We start from the raw sequence: 14,436 nt of genomic DNA on the forward strand, positions 1-14,436 counted from the left end.
CTTTCTATTTTGAAATAACTTGGAATAATTTGGATAAGATTTAATGTTGTCTTTGTTAATCTTCTTACAGCATAAATATTTCTCCCATGGAGAAAGTCCGCATCAACGTCGATGTCGCCAATCCACTCTCCACACAAATAGCTAATATTTTAGCTACAAAGTCTGCCGGTGGTGCAGCGTCCACAGCAGCAAAGCAACGGAAGTCCAATCTCGAAGAATCTATACCATCTTTTATAATCGAAAGGCCAGGACAGGGAGTGGGTTCACATCAACAACAACAACATGCATCATCTACCGGTTTAGAGTTTATTGGCGAGCAAGATGCCGTTGCACACGTGCAGCAAATGTGTCCCCAGGTGAAAATTACCCGCAAAGAAAAATTGATTGAAGTACCGCAAACAGCTGCCGTGATACAGCAGGAACAAATTGTGGCTACTTCTGGTACCATGTTCGACATCAGCAATATGCCTATAGTACTCGGTAATGAACACTTTATGTCGGCACAGGGCGATATGCAGATTGTTTTGACTTCATCCGCAGAGACGGAACCACATTTACGTTCAGACGGGCCACAGATTTTACAGCAACAAATTATACAACCTGCATACAGATCGACGCAACAAGTTGCTCAGCAACGGCAACGCAAGCGTTCCGCAAGTCAACAACAGCAGCAACAACTGCAACCAGCCAGCGGTATGGGCGGCAATAAGCATGGTGTAATCATAATTAAGGCGGCGCAAAGTGATTTGATAATACAACAGACACCTTCACTGCAAGGAACACAAGCGCAATCGCAGGCGATTGCCGGTGGCGCAACACAACAGTTCTCTTCGTCGTCCACCGATACAACGACTACATATAATCTCGGTTCGGGTGTCACTTTGCGTCCAATTGCTGAACCGAAACAAAAACAACAACAACGCCAGCAACTACAACAGCAAGTGGCTGGAAATAAGTCAAAGTCCACGGCGTCTCAATTAACTTCAACAGGTGGTCGCAAACAAGCTGGCAATACATTAACATTGCCAAGCAGTATTACGGTGAAGCATCGACAACAGAAAAATACGGATGATCCATCAAATGTAGTGCTTAGTGAACAGCCATCGCAACTGACTCCGTCGATCAATGTCAGCAGTGGCACTAAAGCACAGAAGCGTAATCACCCAACGACGAACTCTCGACGCGCACAAACTCAGACGCAAGTAGTTCAGCAACGACGATTAACTGCTACCACGTGCAATTTGGTGGAACTCCAGCAGCAAGATCAACAACATACTACTAGTGACAATTGTGGATCGCTAAATCGGCGTTTGAGCCATACGGACGGACATGCACCACCGCCGGCAAAAGTATGTCGTAACACAGCTGCAAACACGTCGGATTTCGACAACCAAAGAGAGCCAACATTTGCAGCGACGGCGGAACAGCAACTTTTGCAACTGCAGCAGCAGCAGCAACTACACCAACACACAGTACAATCTCCGACGACGACGACGCAGCCACCGCCACTGCATCCGTTACACAATCGCAAGCAACGGCATTCATCGCAACACAATCGGCGAATGAGCACAAAAGCCGATGTGTCGGGTCAAATGTGCGTGCAAGAGCAACAACAACGATTGCAGTCAACGCAGATGGTATTGTTGGAGCAACAGCAACAACAGAGTTTGGAACAACAACACCAAGAGCAGCACATGACTGCAGAATTAGCAGCGTCATCGCCGTCAGCTGAAATTATTCCAGCGGAATTTGAAGCAATACAATTGCAAGAGCAAGTGCCTGAAGTCTACACCGAAGAGATTTTAGCTGAGGAATTCGAAGCGAATGAGGTAATGTTGTGCTTCATATGAATATATTTTATATGAATCTTTAGTAAGAGAGTTGTTCTAAAATTTATATTTTCTTTTAATTTACAGCATACTCCGTCAGTAATAGCCGTGCCGTCACAATCTGTGCCAGGCTATCCCGACACATTATTATTGTGTCGAAAAGTGGGTGATGATTGGGTGCCGATCGTAGCTCAGCCTTATTACTATACGCGCTGTGACCAGCAATTAAGACCCATACCAAAGGAGGTGCTTATCGGACACCCAATATTGACGCCGAATGCAGATAAAACGCCGGAATTCCATACCGCCGAAGTTGAGACGGAAGATGTGCAGACGGCCGCTGGAAATGAAGCGTACAAAGGAGAGACCGGCGTCACCATTTTGATTGGATCTGAACTGGTACACATGGAGTGGGATCAGTTTTTGGAGGTGATGCGTTCAACTGATGATTTGTTCGACTTACGTGATCATCTGGGACGCGTATTCCAGCTGACGCGCGATGCATTGGATACCTTACAACAGGATGCAAATTTGCAAGAAAAATATCGGCAATTACAACAGTTGTTGGAGGAACAACAGTTAGAGGAGCAACAGCAACTTGAGCAACAAGAGTTATTGCAACAACAATTCATACAGCAGTTGCAAACAGTTACAGTTGCTGGAGATGAAGGATTAGAAGCCGACATCATACCATTGCTACAAATAGACACATCGCAAACGTTACAACTTATCGGTACGGATGACGGCAGTCTTATTCTTCAATCGGCCCTAACGCAACCACCGCTTTCTCCACCCTGCACGCGCCCCGCGCTAACAAATGCGACAAATGCGTTGCTAAATCAAACGCCCATCATGTCACCGCTGGAGAAACCATCCACAGCGGCTGCCACCGCTTTATTAGCCGAAAATTCGGGACAACACATCGATCTGTCGTCAGCCACAGCACCCGACCATCTGGTTGCAGGCGGTTTTATTGCGGCGGATTCAGCAAGCGACATGCAAGTTTGTCGACCCACTTTAGGCGACAGCTTGGCCGTTATAGGAGTTGTGCCCACTCAACCCACACTGCTGCCCACCACCGTAACCAATCCAGCGATTGCACCGCCAAAGTCTGATTTAATACCGAACATGACAACGGCAGCGCAAATGCACGCGCAATATCGTCATGCACAACGGGCCATATACAATGATCCTGGCAGTTAATATTGCCCCAATATGCTCTATTTAGACAATGTACACAATGGTCTAGTAGAGGATGTGCGTAGAACGGGCAATACTGCGTTGGAAGTGGGCGTTGGTAATGCTGTGGAAGCTGCGGAGGACGGTGTTGGTATGGGGGTGGATGGAGTGAATGAAATGAATGATGTGAATATGGATACAAATGTGGTAGGTTTCAACGAACATTACTTTTTCAATTAGAGTTCCATCACACACTCACCTCAACTGTCTTTTCCTGCAGACCTTTCCCATATGTTTCTAACAATTTTATTACGTAGTAATAGCTATTTAGTGTGCGATTTAGTTGTAAAATATAGTTACATTAACTTTATTATCAGTGTATGAGTGTGTATTGTAAAAAGCTGTAAATTCGCTTTACATTTATTTTTATAAAATTTTAAAAATTATAAAATTAGTTTACTTTAATTAGTACGAGTATTATATTGTTTGTGTAAGTCGGCACTGAGGTAAATTAAGTTGGTCAGTGCCGTTATATATTCTCTCAAATATTGCTTTCAATTATACTTATTTTCAAAGTACAATAACTAACTGTCCTGTAATGAAATTCTGAAACTGGAATGAGATGCCATGCGAATGCTTTTGCAACGCATTACAGTTTAAAATCATTTATTTTCATTTGAGAGCCGTTTCTAACACAGCCCCAATATTTGGAGCATTAAATGTACTCAAATATATATACAAATCCATGCGTATATATATACAGAGGTAATCGAAATTATTTACACATCGGACGTTTTTTTTTCAAGTTTCACAGAAAAGCTTTTGCTTGTTGTTGTTGTTGTCGCAGGGTAACCAAATGCTATGTTGTTATAAACCTTGACCACGATTTAAGGCAAATGACTGGCATATCGCTTTTTTATTTTCGAAAATGTTGACCAATTTTCGCAAAACGTCAGGTATTTATGTTAACATTTTTCAATGCAATATTTCGTGCCCTTTTTTATAACATTATTAACAGTATTTCATCAAATTCTATAAATTTTAACTAACTCCGAAACTCCAGTCTTAAACTTAGTAACAGTCTCCGATCTAGTTATAATCCATAATTCCTTTGGTTTCGGAATTGTATTTACCAACTTTTATATGTTAAGGCTTTGTTAGTTAGTTATGAATACAATAGACGCCAATCACTACTCTTGCTTCAACCAAATCCAAGAATAAAGGTTAAATCGCGGTGTGTAAATACTTTTAACGCAAAAAAATGTGAGTAATTACTTTTGACTACTGCGAGTCTTTCGTTCATTAGCTTATTTCTCCGCCATATTTCTAGCTATTCCAAACTGACTTCTTTCGCTCAGGAATAGATCAAGGTTTACAACAACCAAGCATTTAGTTACCCTGCGATCACAACAACAACAAGCAAAACTTTTCGTGTGAAATTTGTAAAAAAAAAACGTTCGATGTGTAAATAATTTTGACAGAGGTAGTCATACATGTACTAGTATAAAAGTGCTTTAGAGATTAACATATGATGAACATATGTATGTAGGTAGGTATTAGTTGCGGTTATTTAATTTGCTGAAATTAGTATTCGCCACCTTATGGTGCAGAGTAATGTGAAATGCGTACCAAATCTGAATTATTGCACAATTCGTTTCTAATTATTGAAATATTTCAAATTATGAGCTTCTACTGTATCTATAAGTTTTTTTCTTAATTAAGTTAAACATTCTCACTAGTTGTCTTAATTTGTGTAACTAGTTATCATAAAAGGAGTACTATAATTAACTTTTGTTATTGTAGAAATCAAACTCATATTTTGAACTCAAAAGATTATGTACACAATAAAACAAATTACAGTTACACAAAAATCATCTTTTATTAAAGAATCGTTTACATCTCAAAACATCTAAGAATTTGGCCTGCGACATTTATTTCAATTATATCATACTTTGGCAGTAAAGTTAAAGAATGTCGAATACTTTCTAAGAAGTTGAATATTCACGCTTTCATTGCTTTCAACATAACCGCGACCTGCTAATATATACTTTTTGAACAGATTACTACAAAGGAACGATATAATGTCATCATTTCTACGGGATTGTTGAAATTTGAGAACCTTTTTAAAATGCCAATATACCGCTTTGCTCTTGTACCAACAAAAAAGGTGAGTAGCTATGTAATTGCAAATGGTTTCTCTCAGAATGGACAGTTAACGGAAGATTTTCAATCCTTTATTGGATACGAGACTCCTCATTTGCGCTGAGAGAAACGACAAACACATTGATCTCAAATTTGAGCCTTGTAGTCGGGTATTGATTGATCATATTGTGCAACGACGTATTGTACGAAGTTAAAGGAGCAATTGTTGTTGTAGTGTATATTATATGTAGCGAAACCTCTTTTCGATGGACACTAACGGTCAAACCTAAAAGAGGGTCATTTGTTTGTCCGTCTAATAGAGGTGTTCGTTAGGAGAGGTTTCTCTATATATATTATATACCTCAGTAAGCAGCCAAAGATAGTGCTATTATTTAGCACTCTAAACCTTTACCGCTCTAAACCTCGGAAAGGAAATTTTAAGACTACAATTTGGTAGAAACATATTTTTTTTTTAATTAGTTGAGATTTAAACTAATTTTTTCAATACCTAATTCGCGCATTAGAGTTTTCTTTTATATACATATATGTATGTCATTATCAATCTCTCTTTCAAAACATGTACATATACAGTTGAACCTCCCCAACAAACATCCATAACATAATCCACAAAAAAACTTCAAGTTAGAGAGACTTCGAGTTATGGAAACTAATTTGTATTTGTATTTGTGGAAATTCAACTTTATTTCCAAATATTTTTTCTTTTAATATTCATATGTAAATAAAAAAAATGTAATAATGCTTAGAAAAATTAGATACTTAACTGTAGTATTTTTTTAACTCAATATAAGTATGCGTTTAAAAGTTTCATTCTAATTTAAGTTGCGCTTGGTATTCTTTCGACAGTTTATTGTACTTTTTTATTGCAAAAATAATCAACATTCGCAAATTTATGATAAATATTTTTTTATTTTACTTTCATTTCTCTATTTTTCTCTTCTCGCTACTTTTTACACTCTCACTCATACACCAATAGCTTTATTCGTAGTCTCTCTACGCTGAGCACATATCGGGGATCAAAAGAGAGGAGGGTTGTAAAACTTCAACTTAACTGATTCACTGATTAAAACTCAGTTTAAGCAACATTCATACATTTGTAGTTGTTGTTTATCAAATAATTATATGTAATTTGTATAAATAAGCCTATACATATATTTTTTTAAGATTTGCTATTTGATTTTGTGTTTAAAACTGTCTAAATTGTTACAATTTTGATAAGCTTTTTCACTTACTGTATAAAAAAAATAAAATAAAAAACAAAAACAAATATAAAACAATATCAAATTCGGATTTAAGTAAAGCGCTAAATCTAACGAATTAAAACCAGAAAAACAAGCAAAAAACAATAAAAATAAAAATAAGAAAAAAGGAGCACACCTACAAAGAATTCTTATAATAATTGTAAAATTATAATGAACAGATTTATTATTTTTACTTAATGTAATTAGCTTTTAAGTAAAAAATGAATTACTTTCTTTTAAGTTCATGTAAAAGCAGAGAAAAATTATGATTCGTTTATAGTAGAATGCATACAAACATACATATATAATGTGTACTAGTTTTGTTAGGAATAAGGTGAAATACTCACACATACACACTACGAAAATTGTGCATATAAGATATAAATTGTGTGTAAACTGTAATAAAAAAGTGAATAAAAAAATTCAATTGAGAAGTTTTAATTGCCTGCAATCGTTGTGTTTAATAATTGTCAACAAACAGACGTTCGAATGCAAATAAAATGCACTAGTACTATAACGCTGCCAATTATGAGCAGTAACAAAAACAAAAAGCAAAAATAAAAAATCAACAAAAAGAAATTATGAAAACAAATAGTGTATGTAATGTGTAAAATTATTTAGTTAATACTAAGATAATATTCAAATAAAATTCTATATTAAATATACATACAGAAATGCAAATATATTCAGAATAAAACGAATAAAACGATATTATAAAATGCAAATATATAAACAATACACATATTTATTGTATATGTACATACAAATATGCATTTCAATTAGTAATGAATTAAGCGTAATTTGTGCGCAAGCTTGCTTCGCTGGGAGTGTAAGTAAATTAATTTACACCACAAATATGAGCATATCTATTTAGAAGATGATTGCACTTAATATTGTAAAAATGATAACAGTAAGTTGCTATACTGAATTGGTCAACGAGGTGTTAAAATTAGCTTGGCGACTACCTCTTCGCTGTCCTTAAATTTCTGTAGCTATGTCGATTAGTCGATGAAAATAATTTTATTTGAGTTCCAAAAAATATACGGTATAACTTTGCCGTTTGACCATAAAGCAGGAAGGGAATGATGAGGGACTCGTATAGTTTGATTTTTGTTCGTGGAGAGAGAACTTTACTTTTCAATTGCCTGCTCAGCCCAAAGTAAACGTTGTTGACGTGGTGACATGTGAGCCAAGCCGCAAATGCACTGACTATTTGTTTGACGGCCGGACCCATTTACCATCAATTTTGCTTCACTTCCTTATCCATTCGGGGAAAAATTAGAACTAACGGCGAGGTTGTTGCCTCCAATGATATCAATACCATCGGCGTACGCCAGCATTTAGCTCTGCAGCTCGTACTATTTTCTTCAGCAATAGATTCAAGAAGTCGCACGATAGTGAGTCACCCTATTTGAAACCTCAGTTCTCGAATGACTCGGAGAGGTCCTCTATCCTGTCGGAGCTATTGGCGATCTCACCAAATACAGGTTTCCTATTTTGTTGTTATTTATGGTTACAACAAAACATACACTAAATAATTTGAGGAATTGGTGTCCTGAATGAAATGAACGTGTTTCATTCAGCCCAAATATAAGATTTGCAAACAAAATCAAAATGATGTTCTTTGAATTGTAAAGTGTAAGTAAGGCAATTGAACAATGCTTGTCGTCTGGCATGATTCCACAGGCCGAATGCCTTTTCGTAGTAACAGGGTTCAGTGAGTGGTATCAATCCAAACCTTTGCGTTAATCAGAGCGTTTCATGTGTCAGGCACACTTTTATTTAACTGGATAACTGCGATCGTGTCCAGGTCCTGCGTAATAGTAGTGGATATTTCTCTCCAATACATCAGTGTCACTTAGTCAGGCGGTACTGAAGATTTAAGAGACTCATACTCGGAAAACGTTTTCATTAATGCGATTACGTTAATTGGTGCGTCTAATAGTATAATCCGGTTCCCTTTAGACTCAAAATAATTATATTCGGTTGGTTTTTTTGTAATACCAACGATAAAGAAGACAATTAAACACACAGTTGATTATTTTTTGTTTGTTTACATTTTTATTAACTGTTTCTATTGAGTAGCCTTAACATGCAAAACTTTATTTTTAGCATTTCTTATGACTTTTGGTGGTCTAGTCAGACATTTTTTCTAATGTTCTTTATTATTGTGGCAAAAAAATGATAACTATGTATCCTTACTGCTTTTAAATGAGAATTTAGGTTTTATCTATATTCTAATCATCAAATACAATTGACTAACGACAAAAGGCAAATAAATTAATGTTTATGATTTGAATGTGCTACAAATGATATCTAAACCATTGACAGAGTATATTAGCAATTTTAATAACTCTCGGCGATAACTAAACATAAAATTAAATCCAATATCTTTAAATAAATATTGACTAATAAACGTAATATAATTACTAAATACCTGATGGCAAATTTAACATCAAAGAAAAAATAAAACTTTATATAAATACTTCTGTAATAGGATGATTGACGTTGTATCTAGTGAATTGTACATGAATAGCAGATGTATTTTAAGGCTCATTTCTTGTTGTTATTTAGCATTTGGCTGAGCAAATACGGTATAGTATAGGGATGTATAATTTATCTATTCGAACGTACAATACTTTTCTTTTAAGTAGTTTTTACATACTTATATTGTTTATTTCTCTTTTTTCATATCAATTTGGGTTATTGTTGGGTTAAGCAGCAGTGGATATAATTTAGTATTCCAATCGAATCAGAAATTTGGTGCATATATGCAACACGATGTAGGCTTAGGCGCATACAAATCACCTAATAGTTGCACTTCACAGCTTAGCACAGATTTCATTTGTAAACTCTGAGCATTTGGCCTTGCCACCCAAATCGCCAGTCAAATACTTGCTCTCCTTGATCACCTCGAAACAGGCGTTTTGGATCTTATCAGCATGTTCGTTCAACTCCATGTGTCTCAACATCATAACAGCCGACAGCAATAAAGCAGTTGGGTTGGCCAAATCCTTACCAGCAATATCGGGGGCAGTGCCGTGAACCTGCATTGAAAAATATTTTAATATTAGTGAGACAATTACATTAATTTTAATATTGACATACAGATTCGAATAAGGCGCCATTCAAACCCATATTGCCCGATGGGGTCAGACCCAAACCACCAACGAGACCAGCGCACATATCAGAAAGAATATCACCATACAAGTTGGGCATTACCTGTAATCAAATTTATTTTAATTATTTTATAAGTTAGCAAGACTACGCGTATAACTATTGCATACCAAAACATCATATTTTTTGGGATTCTGCACCATGTTCAAACAAACAGTGTCCAAATAACGTTCTTCAAACTGAACTTCTGGATATTTTTCGGCCATATCGCGTGCGCAACGCAAGAACAAACCATCTGACATGCGCCTACATAATCGTTTATATCAATTTTATATTAGTTTGTTTTTTTATGAATTGTTATTGATTCAATTTGCTTACATAATGTTTGCTTTGTGCACCACGGTCACCTTTTTCCTGTTATTGGCCTTGGCATATTGGAAGGCGTATTCGGCGACACGCTTTGAAGCCTCCTCGGTGATCAGTTTTATACTCTGCACAACACCGTCAACAATTTCGTGCTCAATGCCGGAGTATTCACCCTCGGTGTTCTCACGGATTGTCACCACATCGACGTCATCGTAGAGCGTTTTGTAGCCCTCCAGACTGCGACAGGGCCGAACGTTGGCGTACAAATTGAACTCTTTACGTAAGGCCAAATTCAATGAGCGATGACCTTTGCCGACTGGTGTCATTAAGGGACCTTTCAAGCCAATTTTATTTGTGTTCACCGAATCAATGGCTGCCTGAGGGATGCCGAATTTGCCATCGGGGCCCTGTATAAATTATAAAAAATATGTACACAATTAGAATTTTTTTCTAATATTTTATTATGAATACCCTTTATACATGTAAAACTGCAAAAAAAGCTTAAATATAAATGTATGCATACATATTTTTCAGTTTTCGTGTTTTATGACAATATTAAACAATATTAACAGTTTGAATACATGTAAAGTGTTTAATGAAGTTGAAACTCTTTTAATTTGTTTTATTGCAAAAATAAACCGGTTTAAATCATTAAATAAAAATTAGTTCAATGGTCAAATGTTAAAAGTAGTATAGTATGGGTAAAAAGTGAGAGAATGTAAATTGAGAGAAAATCTCATTTAAAAATTAATATACAGTAGAACTTTATTAACTCGAGTAACCATAATCCACAAAAAAACTTCGAGTTAGAGAGACTACGGAAGGTAATTTATATGAAATTTGACTTTTATTGCCAATTCAAGAGGAAGAGTTATTGAAGTTCGACTATAATTTTATTGTAAGAAAATAAATATTCCTACCAATTTTTTGTCGGCTTATGGAATAAAGAAAGCTAATAAAAAATAACTCAATAATTAACAATTATTTCTTAACAAAAGACATACAAAAAGAAAGTACATAAATATTTATCTACGTCCATGTAACGGGAACCCGCTTTATTTGAGAACATTTTCTACCGAAAAAATCGAAAAATTATAATTTCCGTAAAAATTTTAAAGATCTCTCATAATACATTTGCCCATCATTGTTGATCAACTTAAAAAAAAAAAACATTTTTGAAATGCAGCCTTAGCACATTAGCACTCTTTGTCACTGATATAGTAGTTTGCTATAAAACAGTAAATATGTATGTGCAAATTTGTTTATTTATTTACAAAAAACCAAAATAAAATAAAAAATATTATAAATAAACCGCCAAAAACTGAATTATCGCATGCATGATGCTTAAAGTCAGACAGCGTTATCTCAAAATAATGCACTTAAGTGTTAGTGATTGCAAAATATCCGCATACATATGAACATACAGTAAACCAACAACACGGTGTAAAAAAATATTGATTATTTCTTGAAATAGTAAATTAAGACCTATAAAATAATAAATATATGATTTTTATCACCTTAATAAATCAAAATCAAAACGATTTCGCGAATAACGTGTTCACACATGTATAAACATGTGCGCTTTGCTTGCACCTTTTGTATTAACTACGCTTTGATTTTAACACATGTCACAATAAAGAGCTGCGGTATGAATAATTTAAAACACAATTCCAATTGTACTGATTATTTTTAAAATAGTAAATTAGAAATTTTGGAGCTTTGCAAATATAGTATTTAAAATAATTAAATCTCTGATACACGCTTATAAATATTACACATACAATTTAAGAAAGCGGTATACAAATAATTAACAATAATAAAGCATAAATGTGGGGCAATCAAACACCGCTGGTAATTAACACTATTTTCACACATACTCATATGAAATGTCAATAAATAAGTCAGGCTTTAAATGACTTTAGAGCTCGTTATTTAAGAATTATTGCATTATTTTTCAATATTTTTGTCGAGAATAATTGGGTTTTGAATAAAGTGTCGTAGTAACTCTCTAACTTTAGAGCGAAATTTATTATTATATAAGCATTTACTTAACGACGCAGGTAATCCCCTCTTTATTTACAACAACATGTTTTAATTTTATGCGGTTAAAAGTCATTCTGGTTTCCACCACTGGTAAAACACACTTACCATAACTGGTGTGACATCTACGGATTCCCATTCGATTGGCACGTTGGCAGTGGTAAAAATCTTCTGCACAGCAGCGGAAATTTCAGGACCAATGCCATCACCAGGAATTAAAGTCACTTTTCTGACACCAGATGCATAGCCGCGAGCTGACGTGGGGGTAGTGCTAACCTGAAATTGTAAATTAATTACAATTTGGTTAAACTGTTTTACTAAATATTTGTATAAGTAAATATTGATATTAATTAAATATTTACACGCTAAATTAAGCATGCCGTTTCATAGTAAACAAACGCCCAATAGCGTTCTTATCACTAAAAGTTGCACGCGTACTGTCACAGATATCTATTTGCATACGCCAATTTCTACAGCAAGTATTATTACATAAGCTTCCCTAGACGGTTTGTCGTATTTTTCCTTTGTCTATCTGTCTGTCGCCTTTCTGTGTCCACCGCGCTGCAACGTTCGCACAGCTGGTTAGTGGAGCCGAATTGCTTCGTTGCAATACTATATAGCGTTTTGCAAGGGGGTGAGGGCTCATGACCAGCCTCGGTAATGTATCACAAGCTTCTTGTAGAGGTTATACAATTTTCCAGTTGGATTAATATTAGCCAAAAAATATTTCACAAAGTGTCTCAAATTAATTGAGAATTTTTTAAACTTGAATCAATTATAAAAAATATTAACACATTCAAAGACTTGTCAGTAAAAAATTAAAATTGAAATATATTTCGGCAAATTTTGAACTGGATATGCTGTTATGTAAAAATCTGACAGCGTTGGTGCATTGATTTCGGTGAACATCGTTTATTTTAAGAGCACTAAATTCCTAAGGACGCACCTTCACGTTGACCGTGGAATCTTTCAAGCGCTCCTGTCCAAAACGAGTGGTGTTAACTCCAATACTTTTTAACTAAATTATAGCGCGAAAAAATAGGCAGGCAAAAGGGATTTTAGCCAACAAACACTTATACATTGTTAGAAGGATAAGGTAAAAGTTAAAGAATGGTAATGCTAACACGCCCACTCACAATCTTCTGAATTAATCTTGCAGCCATTTCTTTGATATTTCACGCAGATTCGGATTTAATTTACTTTGAGATATTCGTAACTTAGGAACCAAATCACTAACAGCACGGCACAGAACAGCAATACGGCAAAACTGGCAAACTGGCAAAACCTAATTTTTTGCTTCCCAAACTGGCAAAAAATTTAATAGCAATATTGGCTGCTTTTACAAAATGTCATTTTTCTTTATCTTTTTTCAATTACTTCTCAAATCACGTGCTAAATAATTCACGATAGATGTCAGATGCTGTTATTCACAGTAGGTGAACGGCGAATGAAAAAATTCATACCATTTTAATCCAATTGGAATAACCCAATGGCTCGTTGTTTACAAACCACCGCATTATGAACACATTTAAACTATTTTGATTTACAAAGTAAGGAAAGGCTCAATACGGGTGGAACGAAACAATTTATACACTCTCATTTCATGATGATAATACGGTTTTATCCACATATTTATGCCAAAGTCTACTAGAATAACGAAAATCATTAATGTAGTATATGAGGGCTGAGGTAATACCTTAACCGATTTCACTCATTTTAACCAACAAGGTACCCTATATCGAAGTTATGGCCCGATTTTAATAATTTTTGGTACAAAGACACATTGTTAGGAGAAAAAGATCTGAATTACATTAAAATATCTGACAGCTTTATCGATACTTTCGGTGATAAATTACCCTAAGGCATTGAATTGTTCATGTTCGGTATTCGGGGCCTCAAAAAGTTATAGTCCGAAATTGAAAATTTTTTGACAAGTGAAGCCACAGATCATATACAGTCTTTGTGTAATTTTTTTTTTCGCTACCTTCATTGCTTCCTTATTTGATTTGTATATATTATAAAGTGAAGGAATCAGATAGAATTCAAAATTGAGTTATATGGGAAGTTGTGGTGGTTGTGAACCGATTTCGCCCATTTTCCATTCGTGTCATCAGGGTATCAAGAAAGTATTATGTTCCGAATTTCATTGAAATCGGTCGAGTAATTCCTGAGATATGGGTTTTGACCCATAAGAGGGCACCATCACGCCTTTTTTCATTTGATGATCTGTTGAGTGCAGCTATCCTCTGTCATTTCTTCTGTAAAATTTAGTGTTTCTGATGTTTTTTTTTCTGATGTTTTCCGTTAGCGCGTTAACTTTTAGTGATTTTCAACATAACCTTCGTATGGCAGGTAGGCGTGGTTATTATCCGATTTGAACTATTTTAATGGTGTGTGATGGGTTACGTAAGGAAACCGACTGCATAAAGTTAGGTATATATATTATAGATTTATTGGTTTGCGAGATATATACAAAAAAACCCATTTAGGGGCGGGGCCCCAAA

The 14,436-nt window shown here is 35.3% G+C and overlaps 2 protein-coding genes across 3 annotated transcripts in view; one reads left to right on the forward strand and one right to left on the reverse strand.

The window, feature by feature from the left end:
- Positions 1–9,262, forward strand: part of LOC105214987 (uncharacterized) — a 47,334-nt gene extending 38,072 nt beyond the window's left edge. Inside the window, exons 6-7 of the mRNA XM_029042153.2 lie at positions 71–1,829; positions 1,917–9,262. Coding sequence (XP_028897986.1) covers positions 71–1,829; positions 1,917–3,032 — 2,875 coding nt within the window. The 3' untranslated portion in view covers positions 3,033–9,262. The remainder of the gene's footprint in view (positions 1–70; positions 1,830–1,916) is intronic.
- Positions 8,448–13,266, reverse strand: LOC105214984 (probable isocitrate dehydrogenase [NAD] subunit alpha, mitochondrial). Of its 2 annotated transcripts, XM_011188699.3 has the most exons (7): positions 13,069–13,266; positions 12,879–12,950; positions 12,041–12,208; positions 9,905–10,299; positions 9,697–9,832; positions 9,518–9,631; positions 8,448–9,456 (listed from the first exon to the last, which is right to left on the reverse strand). In XM_011188699.3, the coding sequence occupies exons 1-7, from the start codon at positions 13,093–13,095 to the stop codon at positions 9,232–9,234; spliced, it is 1,137 nt and encodes a 378-aa protein (XP_011187001.1). In that variant the 5' UTR covers positions 13,096–13,266; the 3' UTR covers positions 8,448–9,231. The 2 variants fall into 2 exon arrangements, with proteins under 2 accessions (XP_011187001.1, XP_011187004.1); XM_011188702.3 differs by lacking the exon at positions 12,879–12,950 and having other exon boundaries at positions 13,069–13,264.
- Positions 13,267–14,436: the final 1,170 nt, after the last annotated feature.

The sequence above is a fragment of the Zeugodacus cucurbitae genome, chromosome 5, assembly GCF_028554725.1.
Source record: "Zeugodacus cucurbitae isolate PBARC_wt_2022May chromosome 5, idZeuCucr1.2, whole genome shotgun sequence".
NCBI lineage: Eukaryota > Metazoa > Arthropoda > Insecta > Diptera > Tephritidae > Zeugodacus > Zeugodacus cucurbitae.